The sequence below is a fragment of the Peromyscus leucopus genome, chromosome 1 (genome assembly GCF_004664715.2).
Source record: "Peromyscus leucopus breed LL Stock chromosome 1, UCI_PerLeu_2.1, whole genome shotgun sequence".
Classification (NCBI taxonomy): Eukaryota; Metazoa; Chordata; class Mammalia; order Rodentia; family Cricetidae; genus Peromyscus; species Peromyscus leucopus.
In genome coordinates this window covers 160501919-160519725 of record NC_051063.1, presented here as the reverse complement: position 1 = coordinate 160519725, position 17807 = coordinate 160501919, and the positions used below count along the sequence as shown (strand labels likewise).

Below are 17807 nucleotides of genomic sequence, written 5' to 3'. Positions count from 1 at the left end.
TCGAAAGCAAACTTTTACACTCCTGGTGAGAATGTGAACTTGTACAATCCTTCCAGAAGTTACCATGCATTACACCTAAAACCTTAAGATATGTACACATCACCTGACTTAGCAAGTCTGCTTCTAGCAATATGAAGCTTTCAAAACTATGTTGTAGGGCTGGAGAGATGGCTCAGTGCTTAAAAGCACTTGTTACTCATGCAGGGGCCATGGGTTCAGTCCCGGCACCTCATGGCAGCTCACAACTATCTGTGAACTCCAGTTCCAGTAGCTCCAACACTCTCTTCTGGCCTCCCAGGGCCCCTGCACACATGAGGGACACAGACTCACTCACCAGGAAAGTACTCATACTGCAGCCCTGTCCCACAAAACCAAACCAAACAAGCACACCAAACTGTGCACTGCAGATGTGGCCACAGTCAGTGCATGGCCTTACCTAGTTTCTGTCTGCGCGGCTTTCTCTTCACCCGGGGGCCGACTCCTTGTCCCTCCTTCCAACCCATTTTTCTCAGCAGTTCAAAGCCAACGGACATTCTAGACAGGACATGGAAACACGGACAGTGAACTTCACTGGGAATGGGTAGCGCCTGATCCTCTGCCTGTCTTGTCTGGTTCACCCGCAGTTACAACACAATTGTACAAGCCTGTGGGCTAGCCTGGGCTTGGGAGCACATCTGCACTAGGGGAAACACACATCTGCTTCTTTGGGCCTTTGAGACAGGCCTATAGAGACTCTGGGTAGTCCTTGTCACGGAAGCCTATGGCCCCGGGATACCAGGAACAGAAGACAAAATACACAGAAATCCAAAGTTGGGTGACCACTCATAAGTGGATTCTAAATATAAAGCAAAGAACAATCAGACTGCAACCCACAGAACCAGGGAGGCTACATAGCAGGGGGGACCCTAGGATGACTGTGACTTATAATAAGTTTTGGTTTTATTCAATCACTGGGCAAGCCTCAGTGAAACATTGCACTATTAGGACAAGAATTTGTACTGTATCAAGCGGATAATAGATAGATAAATAAATAAATAAATATGAAAAAATAAATAAATAAAAGTTATAAGCGGAGATACTCTCTGTGGAAAGATAAAGTTGCTCCTAGAACATTATTTTCTAAAGGTAAATCCAGTGCTGGGATGGGAAACCTCCGTAGGTGTTGGCCAAGGAGGCCTGTGAGATCCCCAAAGCAATAGAGGAATTGCCACTGCTTTTGGATGCCCACCAAAACTAGCTCGTAAGACTCCATTTCTGAACACACCATGCCGTGGTCACAGGACACAGACAGCAAACTGGAACTGGGTTCGAAGCTTCCTCCTCGTTGGGTAGTTACAGTGCTGGAGGGGCTGTTGGGTAGTTATAGTTAGTGGTGGAGGGGCTGTTGGGTAGTTATAGTTAGTGGTGGAGGGGCTGTTGGGTAGTTATGTTAGTGGTGGGGGGGTGTTGGGTAGTTATAGTTAGTGGTGGAGGGGCTGTTGGGTAGTTATAGTTAGTGGTGGAGGGGCTGTTGGGTAGTTATAGTTAGTGGTGGAGGGGCTGTTGGGTAGTTATAGTTAGTGGTGGAGGGGCTGTTGGGTAGTTATAGTTAGTGGTGGAGGGGCTGTTGGGTAGTTATAGTTAGTGGTGGAGGGGCTGTTGGGTAGTTATGTTAGTGGTGGAGGGGCTGTTGGGTAGTTATAGTTAGTGCTGGAGGGGCTGTTGGGTAGTTATGGTTAGTGCTGGAGGGGCTGTTGGGTAGTTATAGTTAGTGGTGGAGGGGCTGTTGGGTAGTTATAGTTAGTGGTGGAGGGGCTGTTGGGTAGTTATAGTTAGTGGTGGAGGGGCTGTTGGGTAGTTATAGTTAGTGGTGGAGGGGCTGTTGGGTAGTTATAGTTAGTGGTGGAGGGGCTGTTGGGTAGTTATAGTTAGTGCTGGAGGGGCTGTTGGGTAGTTATAGTTAGTGGTGGAGGGGCTGTTGGGTAGTTATAGTTAGTGCTGGAGGGGCTGTTGGGTAGTTATAGTTAGTGGTGGAGGGGCTGTTGGGTAGTTATAGTTAGTGGTGGAGGGGCTGTTGGGTAGTTATAGTTAGTGGTGGAGGGGCTGTTGGGTAGTTATAGTTAGTGCTGGAGGGGCTGTTGGGTAGTTATAGTTAGTGGTGGAGGGGCTGTTGGGTAGTTATAGTTAGTGGTGGAGGGGCTGTTGGTTGGGTAGTTATAGTTAGTGGTGGAGGGGCTGTTGGGTAGTTATAGTTAGTGGTGGAGGGGCTGTTGGGTAGTTATAGTTAGTGGTGGAGGGGCTGTTGGGTAGTTATATGGTGGAGGGCAGCACAGGCTGCTGGGCAATGTGTCTTACTCAGCCATGCACTGTGTTAAAACCACCCAGCTGGGCAGCTGAGCCTGCTGACACAGCAGTGGCATGGGGTCATGTGTCATGGCATCTGCGGCACACGTTACGGGGCACCAAACTGCTTTCCGATTGGATCGGATGCCTGCCTGACAGGAGAGAAGTCACATCCGATCAAAAGCCCAAGACTGTGGAGGGTGGGTCACAGGCCCTGGGCAGGGGTTGGGGCAGAGCCACTGCCGTTGTTTTTATTAAATAGACATGATGTATCTGTCAAAAAAAAAAGTCGGGTGACAGCCATGCGGCTCCGTGAGTCTGCGCACGTCACCGGGAAAAGCTAACCTCTTCTCTTCTCTAAGTATGCTATGCCTTCCCTAGTACTTCGGGCTTAACCAACACTCTGGGCCCCCTTATTCTTTCTCAGAGGCTCCCCTCCCGGGCACCGTTTGTCTGCTCTCCATGCTAGCTTTAAGGGTATGGCTTTTGTTTTTTGTTTTTCATTCTCTCCTCCATTCTCCTTCTCTAGGCAGCCACCAGGACCTATACCTTGCTTGTGGGAAGGGACCGTATCTTTTAAACTCTAATAAAATTGTCCTCAAGCTGGGGGTAAGGAGAAAAAAACGAAAAGGAGGGGAGGAGGGGAGGGAAGGTGGGGAGGGAGTAAGAGGGCAAGGAAAGGGGGAGGGGAGGGGAGGTGGGTAGAGAGAGAGGGAGGGAAGGTACAGGCCTGTGAGGAAGGGAAGTCACCCCAGTTCCTAATAGCCTTCCAGCCACAGACCCCAGTGGCTGACTGGAAGCTAGAACTCTAGAGGATTCCATTGCAACGATCAAGGGAGACAGTCTGGGTGAAACTCAGACAACATCTGCGCCTGTAGCTGAGCCATCCCTGAGGAAGATCACCACGTGTGTGCAAAGCACCAAGGCCAGGAATGAAACCCTTCTCACTTTGCCGGCGTGATGAGATCATCAAGCAGCGTAGCTCCAGGAATGGGGGCCGCAGCGGCTGCCAGTTGCCTGGCTTTCTCCCGTATCCTGTCTTTGGTTTTGGAAGCAAAATCATCTGTGGTAACGATAGCTTTAGGTGCTATCCCAAATTCACTAAGATCCTCCAAAGAAGAAAAGAAAAGGGAATTAGTTTATTTATACACATACAACAAATACACTTGTACTATCACATACACACTCAACAAACGCACTTGTACTAATCCATACACATAACAAATGCACTTGTACTAACTCATATACAACAAATGCATTTGTACTTCACATATGCACACATCAAATGCACTTGTACTAACACACACATACTCACCAAATGCACTTGTACTACAAACACACATACTCACCAAATGCACTTGTACTAATACACACATACACACCAAATGCACTTGTACTAATACACACATACACACCAAATGCACTTGTACTGCAAACACACATACACACCAAATGCACTTGTACTGCAAACACACATACACACCAAATGCACTTGTACTGCAAACACACATACACACCAAATGCACTTGTACTAACACACACATAACAAATGCACTTGTGCTAACACACATACACAACAACAAAGTTTTAAAGAGATCAGTTTACTAGATATTACTAGATCTGCAGGCTGGAGAGAAGACTCGGTGGTTAAGAGCACTGGCTGCTCTTCCAGAGGACCTGAGTTCAATCCCCAGCACCCACACAGCAGCTCACAACTGTTTGTAACTGCAGTCCCATGTAGTCCGATGCCCTCTTCTGGTGTGCATACATACATGCAGACAAAGCACCCATACACTTGAAATAAATAATGAAAATTTAAGAGAGAGAAGTCAGATGTGGTGGCACTTGCCTGTGATCCTAGCACTAGGGGAGGCTGAAGCAGGAGGGTTGCGAGCTTAGAGCCAGCCTAAGCTACACAGCAAGACTCAGGTGCTTAGTTTTAGAGGCCCCTGTCCTGCTCCCGGCAGCGGACAGCTTTCTGTTGTACTGCACTTGATTGTGATCACAGGTGAAGCCATGCCTAGGTTCTAAGGTCACGGGAGTTTGAGTTTAGCCTAGCTCTCAGTTCCTCAACCACGAGGTGCCTCAGGGTGACTGGGAAAAGCCTCAGGCTTAGCACCCATGGATGCTGGGTTAGGGCAACTGGACATTTTCAAGTACATTTGCCTGTACATGACATTCCTGAGTTCAAAAACTGTCCCACCGAACCCAGCACAGACACTGCTTGAGAGATGAAGAAGCAACTGGCAGGCGTACAGGGCACTGCATGGCAGACATCTAAAAGAAAAAGCCTCAGCATGGGGAGAGAGAGGGAAGGGGCCACGCCCAAGGACACCTGTCACTGCCTGACCTACCTCTTCATCCATAAAATCTTCAGGTCCAAGGACAGACTTGTCGGCCCTGTTCTGTCTTGAGGACACGAAGGTAGAGGGTGTCCATCCTGGAAAGAAGGAATTTGGACTGTTAGGATCCTAGACAGTATTCATCTGCTGTTTGTTTGTTTATTAAGATGGGGCCTTGGGTTGGGGATTTAGCTCTGTGGTAGAGCGCTTGCCTAGCAAGCGCAATACCCTGGGTTCAATCCTCAGCTCAAAAAAAAAAAAAAAGATGGGTCCTGGCCAGCCAGGAACTCACTCGGTAGATCAGGCTAGCCTTGAGACTAGGGATGTAGCTCAGTGATAGAATGCCTGCTTTAGCCTGCAGTGAGCTCCTGGGTTCTAGCCCCAGCACCTAAATAAGACGTCATTCAGTTAACTGGCTGGTGGTGCATGCCTGTAATCTCAGCACTCAGGAGGCAGAGCAGGCGGAGCTAACTTTGTGAGTTGAAGGCCAGTCTGGTCTACATAGCAAGTTTGAGGTTAGCCTGGTCTGTATAGTCTCAAAAAATAAAAATAAAAATAAAAAAAAGAGAGAGAGAAGAAAGAAAACAACATGCATTACTTTAAATACAGACTTGATTAGACTATCTAGTGTGACATTTTAGTTTCTCCTTCTCCAGGTCATGAGCAGGCAGTGGCTTGTGTGTCACAGTCAGGTGATTCCTGGGCAGTTCTGATGTTATTCTGGCTCCTTGACCTCTATGACCCCCCAGGTGCCTCATCTGCATAACACCTGTGACACTTGTCCTTAGTCACTGAGTCAGAGGAGGCAGCCAGTGATTAGCTGGGAGTCTGCCTGAGGGTACTTAGGGCAAATCGAGACCAAATGGAAGTCACTATCCAGCTTTAGTCACCCCCTGGACTCTCCCCATTTTCTACAACACAGAAGGAAAGTTCTTCACTTCCAACAGCACTAGAGAATATCCAGTGTTCTACAGTGTATACCAAAATGTTTAGACAGCTTTGATTTTTAAAGCCAAGAGGGCATCTGGACACGGGGGCTCATGCCTGTGACCCCAGCACCTGGGAGCCTGAGAACCTCAAGTTCCAGGCCAGCCTGAGCTACACAGATAAGGCCTGGGAGGGGACCTGGAGCTCTGCCAGTCACATGCTTGAGCAGTCCCCTGGCTTCAGTAGGGTCATACCTTCCTTTGAGCCAACAGTATTGAAGTATCCTGCAGAGAAGCCGCCACTAAAGGCGCCATGAAAGCGCTTATACCTTCCTTTCTCGTCCCTGACAGTCTGGTCCTGAAGAGGAATGGGTTTCTTTGGTCTTTCACCTGGAAAAAAAAGTAAATGAAAAAAGAGAGAGGTGTGATGAGTTAGAGAGACTTCAGGGAAACTGTCATTTCTTAAACCTAATGTATTGTTGCTCACTTCATCTATTACCATTTATATGAAGTTGCTATTTCAAGACTTTATTAGCTTATAGTTTATAAAATAAACTATTCTCCTAAGAACTATGTTGTAGCAAGAATGTCCAGGCTGGGGACTGGGGAGATGGCTCAGAGGTTAAGAGCACTGGCTGCTCTTGCAGAGGTCCTGAGTTTAATTCCAAGCACCCACGTGGTGGCTCACAACCATCTCCAGTTTCAGGGGATCCAATGCCCTCTTCTGGCCTCTGCAGCTCCAGGCATATGCACAGTATACACACATCCACACAGGCAAACCTTCACACACATAAAAGAAAAGAAAACAGAGTGTCCGAGGCTGGGGACGGCTCAGTGGACAGAGGGCTTCCACGTAAGCGTGAGAACCCAAGTTCAGGCTCCCATTCCCAGAATCCACTGCGGTGGTGTGAATATGAAATGTCCCATTTTACTATCTGGTCCCTAGTTGGTGGCAATATTTGGGGAGGTTGTGGAATCTTTAAGAGGTGTGGCCTTGCCTTTAATCCCAGCACTCAGGAGGCAGAAACAGGCTGATCTCTGTGAGTTCAAGGCCAGCCTGGTCTACAGAGTGAGTTCCAGGACAGCCAGGGCTGCACAGAGAACCCTGTCTGAGGGGTGGGGTGGGAAAGTGAGTGGGTAGCTGTTTCAGCCATAAGAGAAGGTGGTGGTGTGCTCTTCTGCCCCTGCTGGAGGGAGTACATCACTGTGGGCAGGCTTTGAAAGTTTATAATCTCCCCCACTTCCAGTGCCCTCGGCCTGCCGTGTTTGCATTGGGATGTGCCCTCTCAGCTCCACACTTTGGCTGTCTCCCATGCCTTCCTGCCATTGTGGATTCTCCTCTAGAACCATCAGTTGTTTGCGGTCATGGTGCTTATCACAGCAACAGGTGAGTAACTAATGCACCCACATAAAGCCGGATGCGGTATCTCGTGTGTGTAATCCCGGCACTACTCCTGCACACAGGAGAATCCCTGGAAGTCCACAAGCCTAGGGCCCACCGAAGCCCCAAACAAAGCCTGTCTCGAGCAAGGTATAGGGCCAAGGCCTACACCTGAGGTTATCCTGTGCACCACACTCATGCCATGGAACACAGTGCTCACACAAATAAACATGTACACACACACATTACACCAAAGACAAAAAACGTTCTGCTTTTCCTACTAAATTTCATCACAAAATCCGAATTCGGGCTGGAGAGATGGCTCAGTGGGTAGTGTCTGCTGTGCAGATCCCTGCGCCCATGTAAAAGCCAGTGTGGACGTCTACAACCCAGCGCTGGGGTAGGCAGAGATGAGGTCAAATGGAGAGAGCCATAGAAGACGACTCCCAACTCCAGCCTTCAGTCTCCAGTCAAGAATATACAACTGCACATACATCCACACACACACAAATAAAAACACTTTTATAAAATTATACTGGGGCTGGTGGCAGGGTGGCACACACTTTTAATCCCAGCACCTAGGAGGCAGAGGCAGGAGGATGTTTATGAATTCAAAGACAAACTGGTCTACATAGTTCCAGACCAGCTAGGATTATACAGTGAGACTCTGTCTACAAAAACATATATACACGAGGGGGAGGGGGATGTTCAAATGATGGAGTTTAAGTTTCCTGGCATGAAGGGGGTGAGATGTTGGAGTGGCACATAACACCAAAAGGAACACTGGGGCTCAGGGCCTTCTGCGTGCTAAGCATGTCCTTAAGGAGTTATACCCCCAATTCTGAAAAGGAACATTTCAATTCTGTGCCTCTTCTAGAACAACAGCTCTGACTCTAGAACACTCCCTTCAGTTATTACTTTTCTCTCTAATCTTTTTTTTTAAAGATTTATTTATTTATTATGTATACAGCATGTATGACTACAGGCCAGAAGAGGGCACCAGATCTTGTTACAGATGGTTGTGAGCCACCATGTGGTTGCTGGGAATTGAACTCAGGACCTCTGGAAGAGCAGTCAGTGCTCTTAACCTCTGAGACATCTCTCCAGCCCCCTTTTCTCTCTAATCTTAAGACTTTCCTTACCGTCTGTGAATCTCCACGAAATCATGAACATGCTCTTTTTAAATTGATGAGTGTGTGTGTGCATACTTGCCATGGAGTATGTATGTGTGCTTGTGTGTGCATATGCCATGGAATGTGTGACCCTGTGTGTGGACACATGCCATAAAGTGTGGTGTGTGTGTGTCTGTGTATGCACACATACCATGGAGTGTATGTGTGCCTGTGTATGCACACATGCCATGGAGTGTGTGTGTGTGTGCCTGTGTGTACACACACGCCATGGAATGTGTGTATCCCTGTGTAAGCACACATGCCATGGAGTGTGTGTGTGTGTGTGTGTGTGTGCCTGTGTGTACACACATGCCATGGAGTGTGTGCATCCCTGTGTAAGCACATATGCCATGGAGTGTGTGCATCCCTCTGTATGCAAACATGCCATTGAGTGTGTGAGTGTGTGTGTGTGTGTGCCTGTGTGGGCAATCATGCTATGGAGTGTGTATGTGCCTGTGTGTACACATTCCATGGAGTGTGTGTGGCAGTCAGGGCAACTTTCTATTTTTGCTGTTTTTGTTTCTCTGTGTAGTCCTGGCTGTCCTGGAACTCACTCTGTACACCAGGCTGGCCTTGAACTCAGAGATCCACCTGCCTCTGCCTCCCAAGTGCAGGATCAAAGGTGAGCACCATCATGCCTTGCAGAGGACAACTTTTGAAAGTCGATTTTCTTTCTTTCTACCATGTGGGTCCCAGGGATCAAATTCATGCTGTTGGACTTGGCAGCAAGCACCTTTACCCACTGATTCCTCTCAATGACCCACAGTTAATGATTTTTATATGTCTTCCTTTTCAGACAGGTTAGAAAACGGCTGGGATGTTACAATGTATAAGCAAAGGGCAAGGGTACCACATATATTTAGCCTAAGACAGAAGTTCCTTACGCTTCAAGTTTTAGGTGGTATGACACAAACTGCTGCCTATAACTCAAAAGTTCTGAATTTATTTAAAATGTAAAAAGAATCCAGGTACGGTGGTACATGCCTGTTATCCATGAATGTTTGGAACAGGAGGCAGGTCTGTGGTCAGTTGAGGGCGTGGTCCCAATGCTCCACACTCTTGGACACTAACTCTACCCTTACTCCGGCCCCCTCAGTGTGGGACTCCAGCTGGACCTCTCTATGTCTTAGCTTCCCCAGCTCTAAAATGTGAACAGCATTAGAGTAATAACCACTGACCACACACAGGAGCATGCCTGTCATCTATGTCCTCCAGAGTATGACAGAGCACTGTATGCTAGAGACCACCACAGAAACAAACAAACCAGTAGCTAGTTCAAAGTCATGTATGAAACTAGACAATGCTTGTGAAGAACCGGCAGGAGGACACAGGAAGTACTTTTAATTTTTTTAAATTTTAAACAGTAAAATATTTTCTCTGTACAAAATAGTATAAATGGGCCAGGCAGTGGTGGTGCACGCCTTTAATCCCAGCACTCAGGAGACAGAGGCAGAGGATCTCCATGAGTTCGAGGCCAGCCTGGTGTAGAGAGTGACTCGGCACAAGAGGGAACACGTGGCTGGATTTAAGCTTTAGCCGGCTACGCTTTCTTGTGCGTTCTCTCTTCTCTCTCTCTCTCTCTCTCTCTCTCTCTCTCTCTCTCTCTCTCTCTCTCTCTCTCTCTCTCTGGATTTACACCTGGGACACTAGGTGGCTGCTTTGAAAATCCCCTCGGATTTCTACTGTTCTACGCAGATTTGGTAAGTCATAACATATCAGATGTTTTAAAGGAAACTATCTAAAAGAGAATTTTTTCCACATTAAAAAACAAATGGGTTTTATGTGTACATTGGAAGAAAATTGGTTTTTGTTTGAAATTTTAGGCAGTCTGATAATGGAAAAACTATATAATATTAGTATTGATGGAATTATGCAGCTTATCACTATACTAATCCACATTTTTTTTTTTTTTTTGGTTTTTCGAGACAGGGTTTCTCTGTGTAGCTTTGCGCCTTTCCTGGAGCTCACTTGGTAGCCCAGGCTGGCCTCGAACTCACAGAGATCCGCCTGGCTCTGCCTCCCGAGTGCTGGGATTAAAGGCGTGCGCCACCAACGCCCGGCTACTAATCCACATTTTAATATTTAAAAAGATAGTCAATTTAAGTGCCAGGATAGGAGCTTTAGAAGAACTTGTTAAACCTGTAAAAATTCAGACAGAAGAAATTAACAGTGAAGTTGTTTCAAGTCGGGATCATAAGGTTGCAGAAAGAAAGCCTGTTTTCACACAGTCACCCTTAATTTATCCTGTAACCGTACAGCAGATGCCTGATCAAATGGTTACACAAAATATTTGGGCTCCAATTGAAATGTTGGATTTAAAAAGGTTTAAGGAGGCAATAGTATCTTATGGCATGCATTCCCCATATGTAAAGCAAATGTTAAACTCTTGGTCAACATATAATAGGATAGTACCACAGGACTGGCGGGACCTTGCACAAGGTGTTCTGGAACCCAGCCAGAGACTTCAGTTTCTGACTTGGTTTAAGGAGGAGGCTAAAAACATAGAAAAACAATGGAGGGATAAAGGAATACAAGTTTGCCAGGATCAGCTTATTGGAGAAGGCCAATATGCTTCAGCACAAACACAATGTTTATATGATGTCCAAACCCTAATTTTATGTCGAACGGCAGCCTTGAATGCATGGGACAGAGTTGAGGAACCAGGAAAAAATCTGAGTCATTTACAAAGGTGATGCAAGGCCCAAAACCACCGCCCCCTCAGGGAAAAAAAAAAAAAAAAAAAAAAAAAAAAACTACACCAAAAGACCAGGCATTCTGAGTTCAAATCCCTCAACTGTACAACCTATTTATTTTGTGGTCCTGGACAAAGGGCTTAATCTCTATAGAGCTTGGCTTCTAAAACTGTAAAATTGGTGTAATGATAGAACCCCTCTTTTTGTGGTAACAACAAGAATTAAACATCACTGAGTAACAGATCAGAGACGGAGTACTTGCCTAGCATACAAGATGCCCTGGGTTCCATTCTCAGCATCAATAAACAAACAAATAATGTACAAAGCCTTGTCATAGCAAGACTCAGTTAATACTAGCTATGGTGCCTTTTTTACTTTAAAAAACTGAACTATAGCCAGGTGGTGGTGCGCACGCCTTTACTCCCAGGACTCAGGAGGCAGAGGCAGGTGGATCTCTGAGTTCAAGGCCAGCCTGGTACAGAGCTAGTGCCAGGACAGCCAGGGCTACACAGAGAAGCCCTGTCTCGGGGAAAAAAAAAAAAAAAAACAAACAAAAAAACAAAAAAAACTGAACTACAGTTAAGGTCCCATAATGCAGGATTTTCACCATTTGTTTTGTTTTCTTTATATAGCAAAACAACAACAACAACAACAACATCAGGGCCTCAAGTACCCAGGATGACTCCTAAGCCTCAAACTCACTATGGAGCCAAGGACGACTTGAACTTCTGAGCCTCCCAACTCTACCTCTTGAGTGTTAGGATTACAGACCTGAACCTTTATGTTCATGCTGGCTTTATGTGGTGCTGGGGATAACTCAGGGCTGCAAGCATGCCAGGAAGTACTCTGCCAAGTGAGTTATACCCCAACTCCAATTTTCCCCATTTCTTAAAAACTTAGTACACACACTCCTTACTTTGTGTACAACTGGCGTGGCTCACGACTTGGGCAGATTTCTCAATCTAGCACTACTGACAGTTTGATCTTCGGAATTCTTTGTCGTGGGAGACGTCCTAAGTGCTGTGGGACATTTAGCAGCACCTGGGGCAGACTTGCTCCCCTCTCCCACCTTGCCAATGAGCAGCAGCTCGGAAGCTCTGGGCTAAGGTCAAAGAGGGCTTTCCCGCCAGCACCGGGTGCAAGTCATGCAGCCTTCTTGACCTGGGAGGGGAGAGAATATCTGCAGACAGCTAAGTGGGGCCCGTGGAGGCACATCATGAGAGCCAAGCAGCGTGACCAACCAGGCCCCATAGAACTCCTGAGGAGATGGTGCCATCTCTAACCAGGGTGGTGGGAAAACTCCAGAAAGGAGGTGATACCTTAGCCAGGCTAGACTGTAATCATCAACACTACTAACAACAACTTCCTCCCTTATCAGGGGCTGATAAGTTGTCTCATCTATCCTACGATAGGGTACTTATTAAGTAACTGCCTGAGGTCCACAAAGTTGAGCCAGATCTCAACACTATCTCTAAGCTGGCGCTACCACCCACACTGTTCCTTACTCATTCCTCAGCTAGAAATTCATGAGGGCCTCACCACTGGAAGACACCCAGCTCTAGACTCTGGTAGAAAAAGCTAAGCACCAAACCCAGCAGAGACCTGTGTGCGTGTGTCTGACAGTGTGAAGGACCTCAGAATGAGGAGAATTTTGTTAGCTGCAGACACATTCCAACAGAAGCATTCCATCAGCAAACAGGAGGTCTAATAGGACAGTGTTGGGCTTGCGGAGAAAGGTAGCCTAACAGAATAATTCATGCTTAGCATGCATTAAGCCCTGATTTCATCCAAAGCATGCCCCCCCACACACACACACAAAAAAAAAAAAAAAAAAAAAAACCAAAAACATAATGTCAGATATGCTGAAAGAGTCCAGTCAAACTAGACGAATAGGTGAGAAGCAATCAGAAGAAAAGACAGACAGTTCAAGGTCCTTGAGCACGGCACTATGGGGCCTGTGACATGCTCTGTGTCGAGGGACGCCTAGGTAGGTTTAGGAGTGACAGTCACAGCACTAAAGGAGAAGGAAAACAGTCCAGAAATGAATCTGTCCAGGAGGGCTGGAGATGAGCATTCTAGAATGAGGTGACGGTGTCCAAGGAAGAGGAGATAAGTACTGATGGATGCCTCCTTCCCGAGCTGTCAGTCAACCCCCTAGCTAATACTTAGACAATGAACCCTGCTGTCAGGACCAGAAACTTTAATTAAGGCTTAATTAAGTCAGAGGAGCCAGGCCTCCACCAATGTCCATCTGACCCGTCACAACTTCAAAGCAGGACTAAGAGTGATTATTGGTCTAGTTGGACTGTAAAACACAGCCAGAAACTTCAAAGTGGATCAGGGGCTGTAATGTAGCTCAGTGGTAGAGAGGGATCAGCATGTGGAAGGCCCTGGGTTCCCTGGAAGGAAGGAAGAAGGGAGGGAGAAGGGTGGGGGTGGGGAGAAAGTTCTAAAGCTTCTAACACTGAGAAATCACAGAGTATTTCCAGAGGCTGGAGAGGTGGCTCATCAGTTAAGAGCACTTGCAGCTCTTCCAAAGGACCTAAGCTCAGATCCTAGTACCCACATCAGGCTGCAGAACTGCCTGTAAATCAATCTCCAAGAGATCTAAAGTCCTCTTTTGGCAGTCCTACACACACACACACACACACACACACACACACACACACATACACACACACACACACAATAAAAACTTATTTTAAAAAATGTTTCTAGATCCTCTCCCTACACAGACACACATATACATAAATAATAAGATAAAACTTAAAAAAAAAAAAAGGGGGGGGGGGCTGGAGAGATGGCTCAGAGCTTAAGAGCACTGGCTGCTCTTCCAAAGGTCCTGAGTTCAACTCTCAGCAATCATATGGTGGCTCACAGCTCTGGTGTCCTATTCTGAGACTCGTTCAGAACGCTGTATACATAATAAATAAATTTTTAAAAAAAGAAAGAAAGAAAATGTTTCTAGTCAGACAATGATGGTGCACACCTTTAATCCCAGCACTCGGTGGCAGAGTCAGGCAAATCTATGAGTTCGAGGCCAGCCTGGTCTACAGAGTGAGTTCCAGGACAGCCAGGGCTACACAGAGAAACCCTGTCTCAAAAAAAAAAAAAAAAAAAACAAAAAGAAAAGAAAAAAAAGAATGTTTCTAGATCAAAATAAGAGAAAAGTCTACAAATCAATGTCCTTTCCTTTCACCTCAAAAGCATAGTGAGACCAGTTTATTTCATTTCTAACTTTTGTTAAAAACAGGAAGAATTGGAGGGTCTGGCAGGACACCTCAGAGGATAAAGGCATTTGTTGCCAAGGCTGACAGCCTATGTTTAATCTCTAAAACCTACACAATAGGAGAGAACTGACTCCCCAAAGTTGTCCCCTGACCTCTGCACACAAACTGTGGCATGTGCATACCTTCCCATGGTAATAACAATATAATTTAAAATTTGAAAGAATTAAAAAATCAAGGCCAAACAGGTGATGGCTTAATAGCACATCTCTCCTCACAGAAATAACTGTAGGACCAGCAGTACAGAAACCATATGAGTGGATGTCCAGCCTGGCTCCAGCTGTGTGCATGACCCTCGTCTTCCATCTCTCCTGGCTGAGCAGTCTTCACAGGATGCGTCTCCCCTCTCTGGCTTCTCTGTTAGCTTGTGAAGGATATTACCCAAGAACATCCCATATCTTAGCACTTGCAAATCATGTGAGTTTCTTCTTTACTAAATTTGAAACTCCTCTAGTCAAAGATCTTTATCATTCTTTATATTTATTCTTATTTCTTTATATTCCTACATGTAGCCGTAAATTTTCTCAGGTCCCACCTGGCCCTGCGGTCCCTCAGCCAATTATAAAATTATCATTCAGAGGCTTAATATTAATTATCAACTGTATGGCCTATGGCAGGCCTCTTGCTATCTAGCTCTTATAGGTTAACTCCACCCGTAACTATTAATCTATGTATCACCATGTGTTCTGTGGCTTTACCTGCATCCCATTACATGTTGCTCCTAGGATAGCAGTCTGGCGTCTCCATCACTCCACCTTTCTCTTTCCTGTCTCTCTCCTTGGATTTCCCGCCTGCCTCTAGGCTGCCTCACCATAGGCCAAAGCAGCTTATTTACTAACCAATAGGAACAACATATATTCACAGTGTACAGAAAGACATCCCCCAGCACCTAGGGTGTTGTGCTTGCCAGTAAAACTGATGTGATCTTGATTGTACTGAACGAATAGTCTAGGATTAGAGACAGGGATGATGGCCCTGCTAAACCCCACAGTCTACTTAGAGAAGAACTCTACAGTTAGCGCTGAGGGGACTTGAAACTAACTTTATTATGGAACTGCGGGTGGTAGGTGTAAAACAGATGTCTCAGGAAACACAAGGGCAACCTTCAAACATACTTATCCAGAGACTAGCCTTTCTCCGCCTTGGTCAGCAGAGGGTAGGGGTACAGGCAGAATCTGGTAAATGTTTCCAACGATCAGAACTGTTTGGGCTGGGGATGTAGCTCAGTTATAGAGTGCTTCCCTAGCATGCCCAAAAGCTTGAGTTTCATCCAAACCACCACACAAATCAGGCATGCAGCACATGCCTGTGATCTCAGCACTTAGGAGGTGGAGCAGGAGGACCAGAAGTTCAAGCTATGCTGCAAGTCTGAGGCTAGCTCAGGCTACGTGGGACTCGTCTCAGAACTGTCTAATGGGTGTGTGACGGGCAAGCCTGTAATCCCAGTCCCTGGAAGGCTAAGAAAGGAGAACTGTCCTGAGCTCAAGGCCAGCCTAGTCTACATATTTAACAAGTACAAGGCCAGCTTGGGCTATATAGAAAGACCCTTTGTTATACCCACTGCTGCCAAAAAAGAAGTAAGAAAAGGTCTCTGAAAATATCTCAGAAGTATAACTGTGGTGATATTGTGTTCCCCAATATATCTATAACTAGCTGGTTATGCCTCAGGCTTTCGAGAAGCAGTTCAGCTGAGATCCATTTGGATGAGGACTCAGAAGCTCCCAGTCTGAGGAAACAGGATCAGCTGAGGAACTGGCAAGGTGAGGTGGCTGTGGCTTGTTCTGCCTCTCTGATCTTCTAGCTTTAACCCAATACCTGGTCCAGGTTTGTTTTTATTAATAAGAACTTTTAAGATTCATGCTAAGGGGTTGGGGATTTAGCTCAGTGGTAGAGTGCTTGCCTAGCAAGAGCAAAGCCCTGGGTTCGGTCCTCAGTTCTGAAAAAAAAAAAAAAGATTCATGCCAAAGTCTTCGTAACTTCTGGGCCCAGGACGACCACTGTGACCCCTGTCTTCCCCACAGGGTTAACCCTGCCATCAGTGGTTGTGGTAAAGCCAGTCATTAAGTAGAACAGACCAGAAACACCAGAGAACCTTGGTTCATCTTACCTTCACCCCTATATCTCACCAGCAATTCTAGTCAACCCTGCTTTCCAATCCTACTCCAAACAAAGGGCTACTTAACGGCTGTCACTGCTAACTCTCCAGGCCACACAACCACTATCTCCAGACCTGTCAGGCTAATATCTTGGCTCCATTCTGCACATCCCAAACCAGACTACTCTCAAAATCAAAGCTAAAAACGTTAAAACATACATCCTGCTGGACGGTGGTGGCGCACACCTTTAATCCCAGCACTCAGGAGACAGAGGCAGGTGGATCTCTATGAGTCCAGCCAGATGGAGATAACAAGACCCTGTCTCAAACAAAACAGGGGGGAAAAAAATCTCTCCTTGTGTGAACTGCACCCATGACTTTTCCTACCCTTACTATAAGAGCCAAACTCCTCGCTGGGTGAGATGGCACACAGTTATAAACCAAGCACGTGGAAAGCGGGCCAGGAGGATCAAGAGTACAAGGCCAGTCTCAGCTACAAAGTGGGTCTGAGGTAGTGTGAGCTACAGGAGACCGTCTGAAAAATGAAAGGATTCTAATTCTTGGGGCTGGATGGGTAACTCGGTTTTAAAGAGCTAGCCTAGCATGCACAGCAACACACACACACACCCCTGCTTACCATTGCAAGTGCCAACCACACCTGTCCTGACTGTCCCTCGATTGCTAAGCTGCTCCCACATCAGGGATTTCCTATCTCAAGTGTTTCTTCCCAGATCTTTCCAGGGCTGGTTTCTTTTGCTTTCAAGTCTGGGTGCAAATGTCCCCTCGCGGCAAGAGACTGCCTGACCACCTTCCATCATACCCAAGTTGCTTAGTCATTCTTGCACCTCCCACCCCTCCGCGTCCTTCTCTGCCCCCCGGGAAGGCGGCACACGAGTGCAGAGCACACACCTCCCCACCGGGTTCCCTGTGCCCACAGAGAGCAAAACCCAGGCCGAGCTGTCGCTGGAGCCCACGTGCTGGACACCCAGCCTGCGCCCGGCAGACTCCGCCGGCCATCGGACCCTCACCTTCCTCCAGAGGCTCCAGGCCGGTCCCATAGCTGACCAGATCCTCATCGCTGTCACAGTCCAGAGCCGCCATCCTGTTTCCTTCCGGGCTCCGCCCCCTGACTACGGGGGCCTCTATGGGCCAAAAGCCTTCCCACTTTCGCCTCCGCGAACCTGAGTACGCTATAAACTTGAATTGTTCATTTTGTGGAGGAAATGCCGCCTCCGCCTTGCAGGCCCTAGTCCTATGCGAGGCCGACTCGGGCTTCAGTTAAGAGTGTATCTATAGCCGGGCGGCGGTGTTGCAGCCTTTGATCCCAGCACTTGGGAAGCAGAGGCAGGTGGATCTCTGTGAGTTCAAGGCCAGCCTGGTCTACAGAGAGAGTTCCAGGACAGGCTCCAAAGCAACACAGAGAAACCCTGTCTCAAAAAAACAAAAAATAAAAAATAAGAAAAAATATTTTATCTATAACACCCATACTGCCCTGTCATGTGCTTGAGTACTTGGAGGACAAGGCAGTAAGATGCTGGAAGCCATCCAAATGTCAGGCAGCATTGTGTACCTGTCCCACAACTGGCTCC

The 17807-nt window shown here is 46.9% G+C and overlaps 1 protein-coding gene across 1 annotated transcript in view; it reads right to left on the bottom strand.

Moving 5' to 3' along the window:
• Positions 1–17341, bottom strand: part of Gpatch1 (G-patch domain containing 1) — a 48680-nt gene extending 31339 nt beyond the window's left edge. The window contains exons 1-5 of the mRNA XM_028877774.2: positions 17247–17341; positions 5846–5980; positions 4677–4762; positions 3271–3431; positions 437–534 (exon numbers count right to left, since the gene is read on the bottom strand). Of these exons, the coding sequence (XP_028733607.1) occupies positions 437–534; positions 3271–3431; positions 4677–4762; positions 5846–5980; positions 17247–17319 (553 nt within the window). The 5' untranslated portion in view covers positions 17320–17341. The remainder of the gene's footprint in view (positions 1–436; positions 535–3270; positions 3432–4676; positions 4763–5845; positions 5981–17246) is intronic.
• Positions 17342–17807: the final 466 nt, after the last annotated feature.